The 22827-nt window shown below is 41.6% G+C and overlaps 1 protein-coding gene across 1 annotated transcript in view; it reads right to left on the bottom strand.

The window, feature by feature from the left end:
- Nucleotides 1–19967, bottom strand: part of AK7 (adenylate kinase 7) — a 66780-nt gene extending 46813 nt beyond the window's left edge. Inside the window, exons 1-4 of the mRNA XM_010968760.3 lie at nucleotides 19804–19967; nucleotides 15173–15361; nucleotides 9016–9124; nucleotides 3023–3117 (exon numbers count right to left, since the gene is read on the bottom strand). Of these exons, the coding sequence (XP_010967062.3) occupies nucleotides 3023–3117; nucleotides 9016–9124; nucleotides 15173–15361; nucleotides 19804–19905 (495 nt within the window). The 5' untranslated portion in view covers nucleotides 19906–19967. The remainder of the gene's footprint in view (nucleotides 1–3022; nucleotides 3118–9015; nucleotides 9125–15172; nucleotides 15362–19803) is intronic.
- Nucleotides 19968–22827: the final 2860 nt, after the last annotated feature.

Below are 22827 nucleotides of genomic sequence, written 5' to 3' on the forward strand. Positions count from 1 at the left end.
TTTCTAAGTTGGGTGAACATTTTGCTTTTAATTATATTTCCTCAATTGTATATACATATTATTAATTTTTTTGGAACCATTTTAGAGTAGGTCGTATCCAATATGCCCCTTTTCTCTTAAATTTTTGTGTGTATTTCCTAAGGACATTCTCCTATGTAAACTTAGGACAGGAAAATTCATAGTACAGGAAAGCTCAGGAAATTTAATATTGATACGTTGATTTTATTCAACCTACAGTGCAAGCTCCAATTCTGTCAATTGTCTTAATCATATCCTTTATATCATTTTTTTCCCTCCAGGATAGAGTCCAGTTCAGGACCATGTATTACACTGAATTGTCATATCTCTTTAGCCTTCTTCTTCTAGAACAGTGTTTCAGCCTTTTTTGTCTTTCATTGTCATTTTTAAAAGAAGATAGGCAAGTTATTTAATAGAACATCTTGCGGTTTGGGTTTGTGTGAGGTTTTCATGGGATTTGATTCAGGTTTCTACATAGCAAAGCTTGTTTCCTTTATATCCCCATCTACTTCTTCATCCCTTAAATTATTTTGAAGCAAATTTCAGCCTTGATATCATTTCATCCATAAATACTTCATTCATTTTACTGCAGTTGAATTTATCAATCTTTTAAAAAAAAATCAAATAGCATATATTTTCCAACCATAATGGAAGCAAAGAAGAAATCAGTAAGAGAAGGACAAAAATAAAACTATTAGAAATTAAACAACACACTACTGAGCAATCCATGGGTCCAAGAGGAAGTCTCCAAAACATTTAAAAATACATAGAACTAAACTAAATTAAAAAATAACATATCACCACTAATGGGCTTCAGCTAAGGCACTGCCGAGAGGGAAATTTACAGCAGTAAATTCTTATATTAGAAAAAAGGAGAGAACTCAAATCAATAATCTAAGTTGCTACTTCAAAAAGTTAGAAAAAGAAGAGCAAAATAAAGCCAAAGCAGGCAGATGAAAGGCAATAATAAAAATAAGAGCAAAAATAAATGAAATTGAAAACAGGAATACAGAGAGAATCAATGAAACAAAAAGCTGGTTCTTCAAAAAAAAAAATCAATAAACCTCTAGCAAAACTGACATATAAAATGAGACACAAATCACCAATATTGTCAATTAAAAAAAATCATTTAGCATTATTGAGTCTTGTTTAAGAAACACTTCCTTGTAAATTCTATGATTTTCCCCTAAATCATAAGGGGGTGATGGAAAGTTCTACATCTTGATGGTTGTGGTGGTTACACAACAGTATGCATTTGTCAAAACTCATAGAACTCATAGAATTGTGTAAACTATAACTTAATAAACCTAACTTAAAGCCATCTCGAGCCGTTGGGGAAATACAAATTAGAACCACAGTAGGGCATGCCAAAAGGACAAGGGAGCTAACACAGGAGATGTTTTCCATATTTTCTTTGAGGGAACAATCTCTTCTCCACTCTCAGCCCATCTAGTCTAGGGGGCTGATCATCCCTGCCTCTGGAAGTGGGTAAATGATCCCAGGTGTGGCCAGTCAGAGCTCCGCATTCCCCTGGCTATAGTGACTGGCTTAAAGCGAGGCTCATGACCTGAGACCTGGATGAACAGCATATTCCAGTGCTGAGATGAGACATGGCCAAAGTGGAAAAGAAAATTGAAGCTCCAGGGATGTAAGCTTGGGAGCTCCTGGGAGCCAGAAGGAGGGGAGAGATTATCTGAGAATGAACCCTATTCAGAGGAAAAAAGAAAGAATGGGAGAAAGAGAGTAGGTTAGTTCTGAGAACATTGAGCTTCTAGATCCAGCTGTTTCTGAAGTCCATTATTGGACTTACCAGTTATGTGAGTTAATAAATCCCCACTTTGCTGAAGTCAGTAAGAGTTAGTCTATAACTGAAGGAGTGAGGACAACCCATCAGGCCAGCAAAATGATCAGTCAAGGGACCAATGATTGTTCTGCAGCAGACACTTTTCTAGACTCTCTGAATGATGGAATTTCAACAGGAATAAAATAACTGGCCTGCTCCTTGAGATAATGGCAACCAAATGGAGTAGGTAAGTGAGCTTTATTAAAAAGGGACATGAAACCTCTGGACCCTGCCCTTGAGGACCTCCTGGTCCACAGAGAGGGGAGATAAATAAATAAATGGCCTTTCAGGTAATAAGTCTGCTAAATCTCTAAACATTTCCTTGTTATAAATAACATATTCCACTGATTCTAACATGAGTTTTAAAATGATTTATACTGAGGGGAGGGTATAGCTCAGTGGTAGAGGGCGTGCTTTGCAGGCTCAAAGTCCTGGATTCGATCACCAGTACCTCCAGTAAAAAAAAAAAAAAAAAAAAAAAAAAAATTAAAACAAAGATTATACTGTGACTCAGCATTGAGGTGAAAAGGTGGCTCATAGGCACAGAGGCACTGGAGCAGAGCAGCAAATGCAAATCTGGTATCAGGGGAGAAAATAAACAATGCTAGACGAATGACTCAGTATTTTTTCTTTTTTTTTTTTTTGCAAAATAATAACCACGAGCTTTATAGGAAATGACGCAGAAATAAATGACATGACTCAGGCTTCACACTGAGTTATTGTGAGGAAAGACAGAACGCAGGTGTGACTCAGAGAAGCTGGACTTAGTCTGAAGAAATTTCGGGAATACTACATTCACTGTATTTTGCTTATATTTTCCTTTGAATGTGTGCAAAAGCATGTAGATGACAAAAATACAGGTCTCAGTAAGTCGAAAAGAGAGCTCTTCCACACATTTAAAGTAAGAGTGATAAGCAAGCATTGTCATAGCCGAATAGGCAGTATTATTATTATTTTCTTTCTAAGCGACATGTAAAACAACGCGTCCCTTAGAATCGAATGTGCTTGGAGCACAGGAACTTTGCCAAGTGCGTATTATCCCGGGACAGGGCTCAGGAGCGTAAGGTGACACCATCAGCTGCGGAAAGCTCTGTCCGCGTGCAGATTGCACGGCATCGGGGGTGCAAGGCAGCAGAGAAGAAACGCCGGCGCGCTACTTACCGGGTCCAGGGGCTTGGACCGCGCCCAGGTCATCACCGTGGACACCAAAATAAACACCTTCCGCTTTTCGAAATGGTTGATTTCTTCGTTCAGGGCTGGAGGGCCAAAAGGCAGAGCCGTTATTTGGATCCATGCAGAACGTGTTTTCAGAATCACGTGTACTTTTAATTACCAGTGGGACCTGAAGTGACTCCTCTTTCAAAGAGCGACTTAACACCACGAAGCTTCCCCTCTGAGGTTTCACTGCCCCATCCCCAACTTTGCTCTTGGCCGGCTCCCTGCAGCCGCCTGACTCTTTTGAACCCAGCTCAAAACTTCAGCCCCTTCTTATTTCCTTGCCTTCAGCAGTGTGCTTTCACTTAAAAAAAATTTTTTTTTAAATTGAAGTAGAGTTGATTTCCAATGTTGCTAGTTTCAGGTGTACAGCAAAGTGATTCATATAAATACGTTGTATGTATCTGTTCTTTTTTAGATTCTTTTCCGCTATAGGCTATTACGAGATGCTGAGCATAGTTCCCTGTGCTAGACACTAGGTCTTGTTGGTTTGCTTTCACTTTATCCGAGGGCTAGTGTCACTAATCGCCATAGCTGACAAGGACTGGAACAATTCATGCCTTTATTGGATTCTTACCATTAGGCGCAAGACACTACTATTATCTCTGCTTTTACAGATCAGGGAAGGGAGGCACAGTTTGCCCAGAATCCTGGAGGGAAGTGGTGGGGCAGAGTCCAATCCAGGAAGCCTGGCTGCCTGGCCTGTGGTCTCCCCACTGTGCCCCATGGCCGCCCAGTGTAGAGAATGGACCCAGAGGCCCCAGCAGGGCTGGGGATGCGGGCTGCAGGCCCTAAATCAGAAGGCAAGGCCCTCTTAGGATTTCACATAAAGCAGTCCCTTCTGGCTTAAGCCTTCGTGGAAGGAAATAATCTGCCCACCCCTCCCACTCCCCCTGGCTGGGGGAGGGCAGCCCGTGCCGGAGCGTGGAGGCCTTTGGTGAGGCAGCAGGCTTGATTATGAACCATTGGTAGGGACTGGAATTGAGAACAGCGGTGGACTGGATGGGTGAGGATTTGGTTTCCAAAGGGTTTGGGTTTGTCATTTCCCAGGAGGGCCCTCCCCACGTATAAGCATTGAACCTCCTTGAATACTTTGCAGCGGCACATGATTTCACTAAAATATTTCTCATGACATAATTTTCCAGAAAACACAATCTAAAGTGAGGCCTAATTAAATTGTCGGAGGATCTAAGTGACACAGCTGTCATGGTCCAGTTTTAGTCTCACGAGCTGATGTCTTTAACAATAAGCAAAACAATAAAATACTGATATCCTGAACCCGAGAAACTCATGGATTCCAACCCTAAGTTGAGAAAGTATTACTGGATTAAGTCTGAGAACACCATGTCCGCACATTAGTTCCAAGGTGAATGCTACCTTTAGTTTCTGCATTTATTCTCTTGGCAAAAACTGCCTCTTCAGTTTAGTTTTGCTCTTCCACCCTTGCTGCTCTGCTGCGCTCCGGGCTGGCCTGCTCTGTGAATGCTCGGCACGCGCAGAGGTCTTCGCGCTGGCTTACCCTCTTCTGCTTACGATCATTCTAATGGGTCCAAGACGCTCTGCTTGTTCACAGGTGAACGAGCAGCACATTTTGTCTATATATGCAAATATTTTCTTGCATCTCCAATACTTAATTTCTTTCTCCTATTTTGCCTTCCTTTGATAGTATCTGCGGAAGGCAAAGTAGAATTCTTTTATACTAAAATTTGTGAAAATACTTTAATAAAACACTATTAAGAACTAATACATATTCGTTGTAAAAACAAAAACAGAACAGCCCCCAAATCTAAGTAAATCAGATAAGATGACAAAGTTCCCCCCACTCTTCTCTACAGCCCCACCCACTCCACGTCTGCCCACCCCCATGACTGACCAAGGGCTATACTTTCTTACAGACACAAATACTTTGTATCTCAAAAAAGGAGATAACACATTGAAAACTTTTTCACAAAATGGATAATACAATTTTCTTAATTAAAGTTCTCTATTAGAATGAAGAAGGAAACAATAAAACATACTCTACATTTTAAAGCTTATGAAAGGAAATGCAGTGTCAAAGTTTGAGAACCCATTACGTTCCCCTGAGGAGCAGTGTGTGTGGGGGAAGGAGAGGCAGGACAGGGGGTCCTATGAAGGGCTGAAGCTCATCTCCCTTAGCAAGAAGTCAGTGGTCAATGTCTAAAATTCATGATCAAGGGGGTAGGTATAGCTCAGTGGCAGAGCGCATGCTCAGCATGCACGCAGTCCTGGGTTCAATCCCCAGCACCTCCACTGAAAAAAGAAAAACATAATCAAGGGACATTGATGCAGGTATTTTTGTGTATTAGGAACAGGTGGTGGGGGAGGGTATAGCTCAGTGGTAGAGTGCGTGCACAGAGTGTAAGAGGTCCTCACTCCAATCCCCAGTACTGCCATTAAAATAAATCATTACATAAATAAATAAACAAACCTAATTACCCCCACCCTGAAAAAAATTAAAAGGAACAGGTGGGTTAAATGAGACAGAATGGAAGAAAAATGCAGGGAATTGCTGCTCTTTATTCTAAATCCTACTGTGCTTTTTAATCTTCAAAACATGTCTAGGTCTTATTTCAGAAAAAAATGAAAAGTTAAAGAGGGGGTTGGAGGATAAATTGGGAGTCTGGAATTTGCAGATATTAACTACTATATAGAAAATACATAAACAGCAAGATCCTACTGTACAGCACAGGGAACTATATTCAATACTCTGTAATAACCTATAATGAAAAAGAATGTGAAAAGGAATAGATACATATATGTATAACTGAATCACCTTGCTGTACACTAGAAATTAACACATTGTAAACCAATTATACTTCAATTTTAAAAAAGTTAAAGAAAACTGCAAGTATATAGAAAGAAATCAACTTCCAAAGACTGGCACAAAGTGAGAACTCAGTAAACATTAGGTCTGATCATTATTTTAGGTGGTGCAATTATCTTAGAAAGGGCAATTATGTGTCATCTGTAAATATTTGCAAAGGGACAAAATGTGGAAAGTAGGCTTTAAAAAGCTCTGTTCCAAAAGATGACACGTTGTTCACGTTTTTGATGTGCATCTGACTGAACGAAACTAAGGCCCAAAGTTATAAGTGAGAAAACAAACAGTCTAGGCTCCTGAGGACTCCCACACACCCACAGAGAGTACTTTTCCTTCATTATCTCTCTGAATATGGTACAGACGTTCCCGAGGCCTCATTCCATTTCTCTGAATGTAAGCCAAATTATAACTCTGCTATTGACCCTCTTTGAGGGTTGGCAATGTACTGCCTGTCTTTGTAAATAAAGTTTTATTGGAATGCAGCCCATTTATTTACATATTGTCTATAGCTGTGTCCTTGCTACAAAGGCAGAGCAGTTGGCTTGAAAAGCCAAAAATTTTTACTTTCTGGCTTTTTACAGAAAAGGTTTGCTGACCTCTGAACTAATTTGCTGACAACAAAGATATTGAAGTGTAAAAAAAATACTGAAAAGTGAGGTGCTCTGTGTCTTTTTGGCTGTCCTCCTAGTCTGGAATGATGATTCAAATAAGCTGATTAGCTCTACTTTGCTCCTGTCTTAGTAAGGAGATGAATCACAACCAAACTGCTAAACATCATCTTGTACCTTAGAGTTCATTACCTTTTTTTAAAAGCATTTTAAAAATGAAAGCATTCTCTGCAACCCCTTCCTGACCCTAGCTGTCAGGGAACATTTGCTGAATTGAAACAAATCATCACAGTTAGAAATAATTCTTGTCCTCCTGAAATCACATCCCTCTGGTGATGCCTTTCATGGGAACATGCCATTCTCTGTCCTGCATGAAAGTTTCTCCCGTGTCCCTCAGCTCTCTTGTGGACCTAGAAAAGCCTTGAGGGTATAACCTTTTTCTTATTTGTCTTTGTATTTTCCCGGTATATTCAACCCCACATTTTTAAGCAGTGCCTGTAGAATGATAAAGCTTGAATTTTGAAAGTCCATGCTTCATTTCTTTTAATGAGTAAAAATATTCTATTCTTTGGACACATAGATCAATGGAATAGAATAGTGAATCAATCTATGTGCCTGTGGTCAATTAGTCTACAGCAAAGGAGGTAAGAATATACAACAAAGAAAAGACAGTCTTTTTAATAAGTGATGCTGGGAAAACTGGACAGCTACATGTAAAAGAATGAAATTAGAACATTCTTTAACATCTTATACAAAAATAAACTCAAAATGGGTTAAAGACCTGAATGTAAAATTGGAAACAATAAAACTCCTAGAGGAAAACATAGGCAGAACACTCTTTGACATAAATCATACAATATTTTTTTTGGATCTGTCTCCAAAAGCAAAAAATAAACAAATGGGACCTAATTAAACTTAAAAGTTTGCATAGCAAAGATAATCATTGATAAAACAAAAAGATAACCTACTGAATGGGAGAAAATATTTGCAGGTGATATGACAGATAAAGGGTTAATATCCAACATGTATAAAGAGCTCATACAATTCAGCATCACACACACACACACACACACACACACATAAAGCAACTAAAACACTGGGCAGAAGAACTGAATAGATGTTTATCAAAAGAGGAAATGCTGATGGCCAACAGGCACATGAAAAGATGCTCAGCATCGCTAATCACCAGGGAAATGAAAATCAAAACCACAGTGAGATACCACTTCATACCTGTCAGAATGCCTATCATCAAAAAGAACACAAATAACAAATGCTGGTGAAGATGTGGAGAAAAGGGAATCCTCATACACTGTGGTGTGCATATTGGTGCAGCCACTGTGGAAAACAGTATGGAGTTTGCTCAGAAAACTAAAAACAGAATATCATATGACCCAGCAATTCCACTCCTGGGTATACATCTGAAAAAACAAAAACACTACTTTGAAAAGATCCATGCACTTCAATGTTCACAGCAGCATTATTTACAATTGCTAAGATATGGAAGTAACCTAAGTGTCTGTCAACAGATGAACGGATAAAGAAGATGTGGAATACTACTCAGCCATAAAAAGAGTGAAATCTTGCCATTTTCAACAACATGATGGACTTGGAGGGTATTTTGCTAAGTGAAATAGGTCAGACAGAGAAGGACAAATCCTGTAGGATATCATTTATATGTGGAATCTAAAAAATACAACAAACTAGTGAATATAGCAAAAAGGAGACAGACTCACAATACAGAGAACAAACTAGTGGTTATCAGTGGGGAGAGGGAAGGGGGAAGGGGCAATATAGGGGTAGAAGATTAAAAGGTGCCAACTGTTAGGTATAAAATGGGTTACCAGGATATATTGTACAGCACAGGGAATATAGCCAGTGTTTTATAATAGCTATAAATGGAGTATAACCTTTAAAATCTGTGAGTCACTATATTGTACACCTGTAACTTATGTAATATTGTACATCAACTACCCTTCAATAAAAATTTCTATTCTTTGGAAGTGTCTATTGCTAAATTAATTACACAAGGAGGCTGTGAGACTAAGGTGGTTCTAATACCTTAGCAGCTTAGATAAGCAAACCAAAACCTAAGAACAACTAGTCACAAACAGCCAACTAGGCTCTTCCAAAGAAGGTAAACGCTTAAGCTATAGCCAATCAAAGAACTGCTTTGCTTCCGGCTTCCCTCTATAAGTGTCTTGCCCTTGGCTCCTGCTGGCGGAGTGCCTGACTGCTTCTGGTTTGGTGCTGCCCAATACAACTCGATTTTTGCTCACATAAACTCTTAAAGATTTTAATATGCCTTGATTTCTCTCTTAACGCGATCCACAGGCATATCCACGGGTCTGATTTCACTTTGCGTTCTTAGGTACGTCTCGGATCAGCTCTTCTACAGCCCTAATTTGCCTAGTGTGCCTTAGATGACTTTCAGGTACAGTAAACGGCACCAAAGTCACATCTCTGGAGATCACAGGGTGCATCTCACTGACCGGAGACTGCCCAGATGGTTTCCTCCACTTGCTGCGGGTTCTCGGTAATGTTATAGATGATAACGTCGCACTCCAGCAGGTGCATGAGAAGGTCCTCTCGAGAGATGGCCTGAAAAGAAAGCTGACAGTCATTTGTTGCAAGGGGCTAATGAAGTAACTTTACTATTTAGACAGGAATGACAATTTCCAAATTAGATGTACTGCACTGAAGGTCCCACAAGAAACATTTGCGGAGGGATATCTATTTAAAATGAAATTTTGGCTCTCTTCTGTGTGTAGTTTTCAAGTAACAAAGAAGTTTATGAAAATGGCTGGGAGCAGATGATGAAAAAATTGCATAATAATCTTAGGCACTATTTCTGCGGGCTGTTTAAACCCCGATTCAGAAGGGAAGAATTAGAACACACAGGAAGAAACTGTGTGAGGCATTTAAAACTAACTCAATCTCTATGCCAGTTTATTTGAGCAATTATATACCATGAATCACTCAGAAGTGCTGATGAGTGATGAATGTGGATTATTTCAGGAGCCTCAAGATGGGTTAATCTGTTCTTGTTTGGGATGTAAGGTAACTTATCACAATTGACAGCTGGGAATATTTTTAAATGCAGAAACTCTTGATGGTTAAAAACATCAAGTTCTTCCATTAGATGAAAGTATCTTTGGTGATCATTGTCTTTAACTAGCTATTCCTTGCTGCATGGATGCCAGCACATTTTCCGGCAGTGCCATACCGTGGGTGGCTATTAAAGACAACTGTAAAATGACCAGGATTTGCATGAGTTGTTATTCCTGCTGCCTCAAGGATCAGATATTCCCCCACAGATCCTTGACCAGTTGCATTAAAGCAGAACCTTTCAGATCAAACTTGGTCTCTTACCACACAACTTTGTTGGTGAACCAAAAAGGGAGATGACTTTCTTTAGAGGTTAACATATCCTTGTTAAATTCAACTGCACAGACCGCCAGTGTATCCAGTCTGTTCTTTAAGTCCTTTTGTGTCCAGCTGTTTTCGTGTCCTAGTGATGCTGTAACTAAGTTCCAAAAACCAAGTGACTTAAACAGCAGAAAAGTGTGTCTCACGGTTCTGGAGGTTAAAAGCCCACGATCCAGGTGTGGGCAGGGCTAGTTCCTTCTGAATGCTGTCAGGGAGCTTCCGCTCAATGGCTCTTTCCCAGCTTCTGGTGGTTCACTGACCACCTCTGGCATTTCCTGGCTTGTAGAAGCATCACCCATATCCCTGCCTTCATCTTCACATGACCTGCTCCCTGTACCTGTGTCTGTGTTCAAATTTTCCCTTTTTATAAGGACCTCAGGCTTATTGGATTAGGAGTCCACCCAAATGAATTCCTTTGAACTTGATTTCCTCTGTGAAGACCCTATGTTCAAATATGACTCAGCCATTCATAAGAATGAAATAATACCATTTGCAGCAACATGGATGGACTTAGAGATGATCACACAAGGTGAAGTAAGTCAGAGAGAGACAAATATCATATGATATCACTTATGTGTGGAATCTGAAATAGGACACAAGTGAACTTATTTACAAAACAGAAATACACTTGCAGACATAGAAAACAAATTTGTGGTTACCAAAGAGAGAAGGGCGAGAGGCAGGGGTAAACTAGGAGTTTGGGATTAGCATGTACAAACTACTATATATAAAATAGATAAACAACAAGGTCTTACTATACTATACTCAATATCCTGTAATAAACCACAATAGAAAAGAATATGAAAAAGAATATGTATATATATGTATAATTGAATCACTTTGCTGTACACCAAAAACAAACACCATATAGTAAATCAACAATACCTCAAAAAAAAAAAAAAAAAGATCCTATGTTCAAATAAGCTTTCGTTCTGAGGTACTGGAGGTTAGGACTTCAACATGTCTTGGACACAATTCAACCCATATTATCAATTGGATTTATTTTCTGGGCTATTCATACGAGAGGGAAGACCCTCTGAAAATGCTGATGCAAACGTTGATTGTCACCTTGTCAGCAACATGACGATGTGAGAGGAAGTCACTCCCCTGGTACAGCCAGGACTCACCTAGACTCAGCAATGACACGAAGAGAAAGGAGGAACACTGGGGGATGGGGAGAAATCAAAGACGCTTGTTCCTATGCAGGGCATTCCAGGTCTCTTTCAAGAGACAGAAGATGAAGCCTCTCTGATTCTGGCCTGTGAAACCATGTGAGCACGGTGTCCAGAGGAAAATATGCACACTTGTTAATCATAGTTGGACTGATTTAGAAAGAAATAGGCGTGTTTTCAAGAGAATGGTCATCCTGACCGCATACTCAGTGATCATGTTCATGCATTCCTTTGTTTATCCAACAAATATTTGTGGGCCCTGATTTTGACCCCAACGAGAGAGAGACAAAAATGACTACTACATGATTACTGATTCTACAGAGGTGTGTGTGTGTGTGGGTGGGGTGTGTGTGTGTGTCATTGGGAACTTTTAGCAAATAACTATGGTCTAACATGTACAAGGACACAACTAAGCATGTATGAAGACTGCACAAATTAGAAAAAGGTAACCTGCTCTGGGTGGGAAAATTGTAAGGCACCCACTCTGGGGCACACTGTAGCCAGCAGAACACATCACTTTTCAGTCCCTAGTCATGCCCATAGCTGGGCATCCTTGTGCAGTGCACAACCTGCACAGCCTTACACAGCAGCTCCCAATGTGGAAAGGGCTATCACGGAGGTAACTCTGAGGTTTGATGAGCCAGGAGAAATACATGATTCTGGCTTATAGGAGTTGATATTTGAGTTGGGCTGGAAGGGTGAGTACAAGGTCACTCAGCAGAGCCTGGGAAGTTCGGGGAATAGCAGGCCATTTGCTGAGCCAGGCAGAAGCACCTTTTACAACCTGGACCAGCCTGTTTTCCAGAGGACCTTAGGGGGCCTTGATCTGTGTGGTAGAGAAGAGTTTGAAGCTGCATTTGCCTGGCTCTGTAGGTGAGACTGAGAACTCACAATTGTCCTTTCCAGGCAGTTCTGGATGCTCTGTGTGCCCACCTCTGTCATCATGGATGGAGCCGCTAGTTTACATCACAGAGTCCCCCCTAGGCTGTAAGCAATGGGTGCATCCGTGGCTCTTTAAAGTGCTCGATACACATTCACTGAATCAAATTCAGGTATAAATAATGATCAGTGATGTAGATCTGAACCAAAGCGAATAGCTAGGAGAATGGAAAGGAGGCATTCTTTAGCAAGCTAGTAAAGAGACCGGTTGAGGATTCCATGACTGAGAGGACACAGGAGGTGACAGTGCCCACTAAAGAATGTCACTCACCATCCAGCTCTGCAAGGATTAGGTCATTAGCCACTGCAACAGCCCACCTCTGACACTCCCTGAAAGGAACTCAGGGTGGGGATCAGGAATGAGGCACTCTGTACTCTGGGGAAAACTGGCAGAACAGGACTTCACACAGCTATTTTAGGAGAAATTTTTAGGAACCTGATTTCTTGCATCTTCTCATACCTAGAAAAGCAGTAAGATCATTAATGGAGACATCTGTTCCTTGTGAATAGCAGTGACCTTTTACTGGGACGTGTGCTTGGTTTTGTGTACCCCCTTAACCAAAAATCACATATATACTTACCTGCCCCTCTGCCTCTTTGGAGCAGTTCCTCAGAGCGCTCCGAGAGGCTGTCTCCCAGGCTGTAGTCCTCAGTAAGCCCCTAATAAGATGGAACTCACAGCTCTTAAATTATGTGTTTTGTTTTGTTTTCCAGTTCACAGTCGGGAGTCAAGAGCCCACAGCAATACCAGGGTTTCAGCTCTGATGGGGACAAGTGCATGGTGAATGCTATAAAGGACACCCTTAGTTGTCGAGAAATGTCTATTTCGTCTTCCTCTTTCCCAGCAGAACCGCACTTAGCCCATGGGGGGTTAACTCATCCTCTAGTTCAAGGGATGGGCCTTACTGATCTCAGGGTGAGTGACTGGTTCAGGAATGGACAAGTGACTCATTTCAAGGCAGTGAGATTCAAGGAGATACTTGTGGGGTGCTGCTGGAACACTCATCCTCCTTTCTCTGTAAGAGCCTTTCTCTTCATCAGGTTGTGGCTGTGTATGTGTACAAATGCCTGGACTGTTGCAGTCTTGCTGCCAGCCTGAGGATGAAGTAACCCTCAGAGGAAGATGGAACCCAGGAAAGGGCAGGAAAAGGGACTGCAGCCCCTGGATCCCTGGATCATGCCAGGCCTGAAGCAGGTTCTTCCTTGAGATCACCAGCCACATAAGCTGATGAATTAACCTGATTTGCATTGCCTTTTTTTTTTTTCTATTACTTGCAGCTCAAAACAGCCCAAACTGATACAGACAGCAAGGCCCTTAATAAAAATTAGGAATACAAAGGGCTGAGTGTAATAAAGTTAATTTGGGGTATGCTGATGTAGAAATGATGCAGGAAATCTGGGGGAGAGGGCTAGGAAGCATTTGGATTTGCCGGTCAGTCCACAGGGCTGGGGAGGGATCTGAAAGGCACTGGCCTGTATGGGAGCTGAAGCTATAGGGCTGGATACTATTTAAGAAGGATGCCTAACAGGAAACTGTATTCATTATCTTATAATAACCTATAATGAAAAAGAATCTGAAAAAGAATATATATATATATGTATATGTATAACGGAGTCACTTTGCTGTACCTGAAACGAACACAACATTGTAAATTAACTATACTCAATTTAAAAAAAGAAGTAAAAAAAAAAAAAGGATGCCTATTGGGAGAGAGGGGGAAGCCGAGGGGGAAACTTCATTTAAAGGATGGAAAGAAGAAAAGGAGTTAGTGAAAGAGCCCAGGAAGGAGTGCTTGGATGCATAAGGGAAGTGAGAGGTCATGCGACGGCTGCAGATGCAGGAAGGAGAGTTTCTCCTGGGAAGCAGGGGGCTGGGTAAGCCAGGCCCTGGGGAATTAGGAGCTCACTGGTGATAATGGCCTGGGCACTGCTTGTGAAGGGGTGGGGACTGGAGAGTGCAGGAGTGAAGCCTGCAAATGTGGCTGAGCCCTCTCTCAAGTTTAGTGGTGGCAGGCGCCCGGGGGCAGAGAAAGAGGCGGGGGGGGGGGGGGGCAAATTAAGTGTGTGTGTGTGTGTGTGTATGTGTGTGTGTGTGCGTGTGCGCTGTGTGGTGCTGTGGTTTTTTGTTTGCTTTTTTTTCATTGGGAAAGATTTGAGCATACGAATAGGTGGAAAGAGAAAAGCCAGTGTCGAGCGAAGACCCAGAAGAGGGTGAAAGGGGGTAAGTGGTGAAGAAAGCTCCCAGAGATGGTGGGAGGGGGCTGAAGCCCTCATCCACGAATGCTGATTGAGGGCCACTGCTGCCAGTCTCGCATAGGCATGAGAAAAAGTGGGGTGCAGTCTCTACTGTCTACAATCAATGTGACCCACAATAGACAGATATTAACAATAGAGTGGGGAAAGTGTTAGGATCTAGGCAGGTCAGAATCTAAACTGGGAGTAGGGAATCATGGAGGGCTTCCTAGAGGAGATGACATCCTGAGTTAAATCTTGAAGGATGAATAGGGCTGACTGGGGGAGAGAAGAGAAAGGCTGTTGCAGGGTAGAGCGTGGGCAAAGCTGTCTCTTAGGGTCTGGAGAGTAGCAGTTATGGTGATGGGAGGTATTAGACTGGGACAGCCGCCCCTCTTGGCAGTATTTAAATGTCTCAGGATGAAGATTGTGTAGAATGTGTCTTGTGAAGGAAGCACTGTTTCTCAATAAGACAGCAATATAATAATGGTATGTCATTCCCGAGTGGTAAATCAAAGGACATTTCTCTTTCACTGACGCCGCCGGCCGTGGTCCAGAGTCATGTCTGTGTAAAGCGGGGCAGAACATGTTTGAAACACAGGGTAGAGAATTTTGTGAGTCTGAAAGTCCAAATGAGATCTATACTTTCTAAGAGTAAATCATTTAGGTTCTTTGCTGCAGGCAAGCCTTTAAAGAGGAGGCCATGGTGGTTAATCTCCATCACAGGCGGACGACGCCCACCGTTCCCTTCCCCACCCCGTCGCGATTGGCAGAAGAGACGAGGTGAGAAGCAAAGACTCATGAACACATTGTAAGGACATCGCAGCCAAAGGTGGCTCTTGCCTTGGTCTCCTCTTAGCAGCACCCCTGGACTTACACGGTACGTCTCCACTGCAAAGTCGGGCTGGGGGGTTTCAGGCGTGGAAAGCGTGCCCACGATCTGAAACGTGCCTTCCTTCAGTTTGGTGGAGGAGGCTTCCGGCATCGCCGATTTATTTTCCTCTTCCTCTTCCTCCTCTTCGGTAATTTCTTCCAGTGAAGCCCCGACGACACAGTTGGAAAGAAACTGCAAGACAACAGAAATTTCCCAAATACTAAGCACAACTTAGAGGAAGGACACTCAATGAATGATGATTCTATAAACTGACCTTTACTGAAAGCTTGCTAGCGGCGCCGCTCAGCAGAGCTAGTGTTTTGTACACTGGTGTCTCCTCGAAGTGGGTTTAATTCCCACGACAGCCCAGTGAAGTGGGTACTGTTAGCATTTCTCATTTTATAGGCAAGGCACTCAGTCTCAGCTTAAAGAACTCATTAAGGGTATCATCCTGCCCTCGCACTAGGCAGAGCTGGGCTATCTTGTTCGTGACGTTATGTTGCGGAAAAATGTGTTACAACTCAGTGTTATAGCTCCATGTTACAGCTCAGTGGTGACAGCAACCTGGATCCTCGCGAGAGACCAAACAGCACTCGGAGAGTTGGAGAACTCAGGTTTACTACGCCAGCGGGCCCAGAGGAGTTAACACCCAAGCTGTGGACCCCGTCTGTAGGTTTACACAGGCTTTTATAGGCAGCCAGTTCACACTTTGCAACATTATATGCAAATAAGGTATAACAAAAGTTGACTAATTCTCAACAAGCTTTGTAGAAATGGACCAATCAGGAGGGAGAGAAATAACCAATCAGGAGTGATCTCCATGCAAATGAAGTACTACAAATGGATCAATCAGGAGTGAGCTCAGGGAACCAATAGAATTTTAGGGGTAAGTTCCACTTTCCTAGAAGTAAGCGGTTTCAGAGGCAAATAATGAGATAAAGCCGCTGGACCAGGGAACTGGATGGTGCTGGCAGGAGAGTAGTGGCCCTGCCTGGGGGGTCCTGCCAGTCTTTTTTATGGGGCTTCCCACCTCAGTTTGTTTTGTCCAGCAGAAATGTAGAAACGTAATGTGATCCACTCATGTGACTTAAATTTACTGGGAGCCACATCAACAAAAGTGAAAAGAAACAGGTGAAGTTAATTTAGATAATGCTTTTCTTTAACCTAATATATTCAAAATATTATCAATTTAACATGTCATCAATATAGACATTATTGAGATATTTTATATTCTTTTTTCCCCATAGTGTTTGAAATTTGACGTGCATTTTACACTTACAGCACATCTCCATTTGGATTACACATATTTCAACATTCAATAGCCAATAATGAAATAGAATGAGGTTGACAAAGTTTCTTTTCTTCTTTTACAAAAGCTATCTTTGTGAGTGGCTTATGCAGTGACAAAGTTTCATATATATCAAGTGTATGTATATATACATAGAAATAAATAATAATTTTAATTTATATATTAAATATATAATTTAGAGATTCAACTTAGGTAAATAATCGTGATGATATCACACCTTGGGAGTAAAAACATAAAACCAATCAAACAAAAAGTCCTATCCTCATTTTTTTGATGAAAAACAGTCCAAGTTAGTAGGCAAGGTGTCAGGTTCAACCTCTTATTGTAATATATTTTTCCCAAGTATGCCATATATATTTTCATTTGTCTCTCAAACACATTCAATTTTATGATCCCATTTCACAATCGAGTAATAAGTAGCAGTAAATAATTTGCCCAAGATTGCTTGGGTAGAGAGAGGTAAGGTTGGAACTTCTGATATAATACCCAAGGCTGCAGAGGCCACTTACTACTCCTTCCCAGGGACCTCGGGGAGAAGGGGGTGGGGTGGCATTGCCCAACTGTGCCATAAGCCTGAGGATAACATACATGGTTTCCATGTTTTTTAGATGCTTTATATTCCTACTCCCCTTTGCTTAGTGCAGATAACAGCAATTACTTGGATTTTCAGAAAGTAAGGTCCTGGTTAGTTAAGGGATAACTGGAAAATTCTCTGATACACTTTTGAAAAAAACCTCTACAAATGAAAAAGTTTTATTGTAAAAATCTTATGTTGTAAAAAATAATCAGAGATCGAAAGGAGGTCAAGTAAAAAGTTAAATTCTCTTTCCTCCCTCCCTCCTAATCTCAATCATGTCCTCTCCCTTTTTAAGTCATCCAATGGCTTTCACTGGATTTAGAACCTAAACCAAATTCCTGACCAAAGCCCTGCAGTATCTGGGCCTTTGTATTTGACTCTGATTTTTAAATTTACCTAATAAATACCGGTGGAGTGCTGACCAGGTGTCAGGCACTGTTTAGTTGCTGCGGGGAACCATGTTTCTGGGTCGTGATTTAACCACTGAACTTATTTGTCAGTTACCTGTTCATGGGCCCTTTCATAAAATATATTAAAAATTGTATGACTGTATTTCAATAACAACACACAATCTTTGACTTTAAAATTTAATTTGCCTTCTTCTGATTTTAAAATAAATTTAAACATTTTTGTCTTTTGGGTCCTGGGCACGATGCCTGCTGGCGGCCCTGGAGCCCCTGGTTCACTGCATCCTGGCCGCTCTGTCCTCCGCAACCTGACTCCCACCTCAGAACCTTTTCCCCTGCCGTGCCTTCTGGGAACTAGTTCCTCCGGCCGGTTCCTCTTCCTGTGTACGTAGGATTAAATGTCACCTTTCAAAAGACCCCTTCCATGCAACTCTATTTAAAGCAACTGCTCTCTACCACCAGTCAACATCTGCTATTCTCTTTCCTTTGGAATACTTGCCACATATTGAAGTATCTTGCTTATTCTAAAAATTATTTGTTGGCTGTCTCCTTCCAGAAAGGCAGGGTCCTCAACTGCAGCAACATTTTTTTGGTCTTATTTACTGTGCCTGCCTTTTAGTAGGAGGGCATGAATGAGTGAATCCCAAACTCCAGAGATAACAGTTAAGTGTCTTGTGGATCCTTGGAGACGGTTTGTGTATTTAGATTAGTCTGTCTGTCTGTTTACCTACCTATCTATCTATCTACCTACCTACCTACCTACCTACCTATCTATCTAGTGATCTATCTTCTCTATATTTGTATCTATCTTTTTGAAAGACACAAATAAGTTCATACCACTCCTGGCTTTTTAATGCTTTGTTATTGCATTTAGTTTTGTTTGTGTCCTTGTCCCTTCTTTCTCCACTTTCCTGGTAATGTGGAAGATATAGCATGTGTTTTTCACCCCTTCTAGTAGGTATATATAATATATAATTATATACTATTTACATATAGATATATATGAAATGATATATATACTATCACATATGATATATATATATACTATCACATATATTGTTTAGCATATGTAATGATATGCTACATTTACAATATACTATTTGTACATATAAATTATATATATTTTTTGACCAATCAACTGTAGATGGTGTAGTGGGTTGAATAGTGGGCATGTGTGACTGTATTTGGAAGTAGGGTCTTTGCAGATGTAATCAGGTTAAAATGAAATCACAGTGGATTAGAGTAGGCTGTAATCCAGTGACTGGGGTCATAAGAAGTGGGAAATTTGGACACAGAGATGCTTAGGGGAGAACACCATGTGAAGACAGAGGCAGAGACTGGAGTGGAGTGATGAGCCTAGCCAAAGGATGCCTAGAATTGCCCACCAGAAGCTAGGAGAGAGGGCTGTAACAGACTCTTCTCTAGAGCCTCCAGTAGGAACCAACCCTACTGACACCTTGATTTCGAACTTTTGGCCTCTAGAACTGGAGAGAATAAATTTTGTTGTTTTAAGCTACCCAGTTTGTGGTAATTTGTTACTGCAGCCCTAGGGAGACTATACAGATGATATGCACTGTAGCCCCATCTTATTTTAGGCAGCTTGTGTTGTCTGAAAGTGTGATCAGTAGCCTCACAGAAGTCTATCCAAGGTGAGGTTAGACTTCTGTGTAGCTCCAGAGGGTAGGAATAAGGTCAATGAGTCCTACTCAGGGAAATGATAAAATTAGGGATTTCTTTTGGCTACTGAATACTTTAAGATGAAGGGCCCTAGGGTCGTCTTTTTGAGTATCTTCATTTTCTTGGCAGGTCTAAAGACTGGGAAGGGTGAGGAAGCTAAATGGGACTCAGGGCCCCAAACAGTACCCGGCAAATAATAGACACTAAAACCGTATGTTGAAAGGATGATGAATGAAAAATACTTCGTGGGTGATATAACCACTAGACTTCCTATTTGTCAGTTAACCTGCTTCAGACGCGGTGGATGAGTGGAAAGAGAACCTGGTTAGGAGGTCGGAGACCCGGGCTCTAAGTCTAGGTCCTGCCCCTAACTCGCTATGTGATCTTGGGCAAGCTCTTTTCTCCTTTTGAGCCCCAGTTTCCTCGCATTAACAGGGGAGCAACGGGGGCTGGACCAGCGATTTCCAAATAGCTGGGCTTCCAGGCAGGGCGCTTGCTTGTCTAGCCTGGGGGCAGACTGGGGAGCAGGGGGCATTGGCCGTGTCAAGGACAAAAACCCTCCCTCAGGGGACCCCCTGAGAGCGCCCCGTGGGGTTTCGCGGGCCCGGGAGCTGGGGACTGGGAGCTGGGGGCTGGGGTTCTGCTCTGACCCATCGCGGCTCACCTTCCCGATGTTTCCGCTGCTGTATGAGTCCAGCAGGTTTATAAACACCCTCTGGATCCGTATAACTTTCTCCGTCGGGGCAGCAACTTCCTCTTCAGCCATGGTGGGAGCCGCTCTGGTTGCTAAGGAGAAAGCGTCCGTTTGGTTGCCTAGGAGGTGGGGCATGGGCCCCAGGACCGCTGGGACGGGGTGGCCCTCGGGGCGGGGCCTCGGGCGATGGGCGGGGCGTTCCCGGATTGGGGGCGGGGCCTCCGGTTTCCCGCGCTCCCAGGAATTTTCCTGCCTAGGGCGCCCCGCCCGAGTGCTTGTTTCCGCCTCGTCGCGCGTGCTCCCGGGGCCCCCTGTTCCCCTGGGTTTAGGGTCCGGGACGCCCGAACTACAACGTGTGTGGACTCGCGTGTGCAGCCAGTTGCTGCTTGGTCCATTGGGCTCAACCGGCTTAGTTCCGGAACGACATCTCGGGTTGAGCTAGGCGCCGCTAGAGGCCATTTGTCCTGGGAATTCACCCACATTCACAAAGGGATAGAATTTAGACTTCTGCTCTTTCCAAATCAGGTTAGACATGCAGTTGTTGACATACACCGACAAATTAAAATATGACATTAAATTTTTCTTATCACATCGCTTCTCGGCCTTTTGGCTAAGATCAAGTGATAATTTTTCATATCACAGAACCACAAAGGTCATGGCGGACTGTGTATACATCCTGTTATCTTAGAAGAATAGTTTGATTCTACTGAAATGTTTTTGTGCTTTAAACATTAACTGGTTAAATGTGAATATTTAACACGTGGAGCCATTTTGTACTTTTTTTTTTTTTTTTTTTTTAAATACTGATTATCTCAAAAAATGGCAGTGGCATGGGAGCTCCAGACAGCCTGGAGATTCTGGGCACTCAGGCAACTGGGAGACTTGGCTTTGCGTTCCAGCTCTGCAGCCATTTGTGGGAGACTGGGACCAATCTTTTAACCTTCCCATAGCTATTAAATTGACTGTAAAACAAGGGTGAAACAACCGACCTAACAGCTGTCAGGATTAAATAAGATACATGAAAGCATTTTCTGAAGTGGTCTCCAAAAGTGATTTTTTTTTTTTTTGGCAACGCTAAAATGCACACTTCTACAAGTGCGAGAGTTCTGATTCCATTTTTTGTTTGTTTCCCAACTTCCATGCCCTTTCCTTCTTACAGGTATGTCTCATTGAAACTTCTTTGTTTTGATAAAATAACAGTTTAAAACTTGGCAAACTCAGTTTGGGAACAGCTTGCTCACACACAGCAAATTCTTTTTTAAAATTCTCAACAAGTACTGTCACTTTAAATATAAAAAGATTCATGCAAGATCAGAACAAAACTTGATGGAACACACAAGTATTCTTTTAAAAGACCTGTGAAATATTCTAGAATTCACTAGATGCCTCATTTCCAGTTTGTCCCTATTGACATGCAGTTAAGCGGTTAAGTACTTTTATTCAACCGGTCATGCTACTATAAAATATAACTCATTTTTGTTTCATTCTTATTATTTAGACTACTGATAACTGGTAAATGAGCTAGTTACAGTAAGGGGATGGCTTCCAAAGAGTTTTATAGCAGATTGGTAGTTTAGGAAAAGAGATTCTATTGATTATTTCCATTATGCCAACTTATGTGTCTTTTACTGTTATCCTTTTACTCTTTGAGAATCAGCTTTCAGATAACCACAAAGTTCAGGTAATGCTTTTACTGACACATATTGTATGCGGATGGTTGGTGGAGTCAGAAGACCTCGGTTCTGACCCTACGCTACTGCTCACAGGTGGGCTGCGGATTAAGTCCCACAGTCTGTCCACAGCTCAGCTACGTCACACACAAAATGACGAGGTAGAAGGCAGAGTCCTGTCTGAAGTCAGAGTGGCACATACATATCAGAATCTCAGCATTTCCTACCCTGTTCCCCCTTAACAATCAAACTGCACATTTTGTGTTTTTGGCACTGGCTAGAGAATACTGTAGTGTCGTGGTGTAAGAAACCAATAATGCTCAGTACACCAGCAGCTGCTGATTAGCTGTGTGGGATGTGTAATGATTGACTCTGGACCTGGAGGAAAGGTGGGAAGAGTGTCATTATGGGAAATGAGGTGTGCAATCTTTTCGTAATCAAACTGCCTCTTTAAGGATCCTGGGAGCAGGCACAACTCAGCACACCTTGGTGCTTTTGCTAGAGAGACACGCTCTTCAGCGGGCTTAAACCCCACTGCCTATTGTGTTTCCTCTCTAATTAGCACATACGAACTAATGTAAAAACATGAAAAGTATAAAGGAAATGAAAATTACCTATCTTACCACCTAGTGATGACTACTATATTAACATTGTAGGATATTTTGTCTCATTTTCCTTTTGTTACATATAAGATTATTTTTCAAGATAGATTACAGTTTTCTATCCTTTTCCCAAGTAGTACAATTTTACCCCAATTTTTAATGGCTGCATATTCTTCCATCAAAAGGATTTGGCATAACTTTCCCACTTTTTAGAGCTTTTCCAATTTTTCATTAGAGAAAATGAACATTCCTGTATATCTTCTGCTGAATTGCTTCCCTATGCTAGACTGCTAGGACGTCACCAGCACAGAAGTTATAAGCTTTGTGAAGGCAATACTACTAACATTTTCCAGGAAGGTTTCACCAATATAACCTTCAGCAGGATGTAACAGTGCCCTTCACTAAATCTTTATTGATATCATTATATTTAAATAAGAGAAATTATTAAATTATTAGGTAAAATGGCTCAAAATAGCTAAACTTATTTTCCTTTCTTGAATGACTGGTCTGGCTGAATATCTGTCAAGTGGTTACTGGACATCTATATATTTTTTCTGAGTTGACTATATTATTTGCCCATTGTTCTCATTTTTTCCTATTGATTTGTAAGGGTTACTTACTTAGAGGTTCTTTTTCCTTTTTCTTCTGGAAGTGAAATCAAGGCTTAATTTACCTGGTTAAATTCTTTAAAAAATATGTAAAATGAAGGTTTTAATATCTAG

This window comes from Camelus bactrianus, chromosome 6 (genome assembly GCF_048773025.1).
Source record: "Camelus bactrianus isolate YW-2024 breed Bactrian camel chromosome 6, ASM4877302v1, whole genome shotgun sequence".
NCBI lineage: Eukaryota > Metazoa > Chordata > Mammalia > Artiodactyla > Camelidae > Camelus > Camelus bactrianus.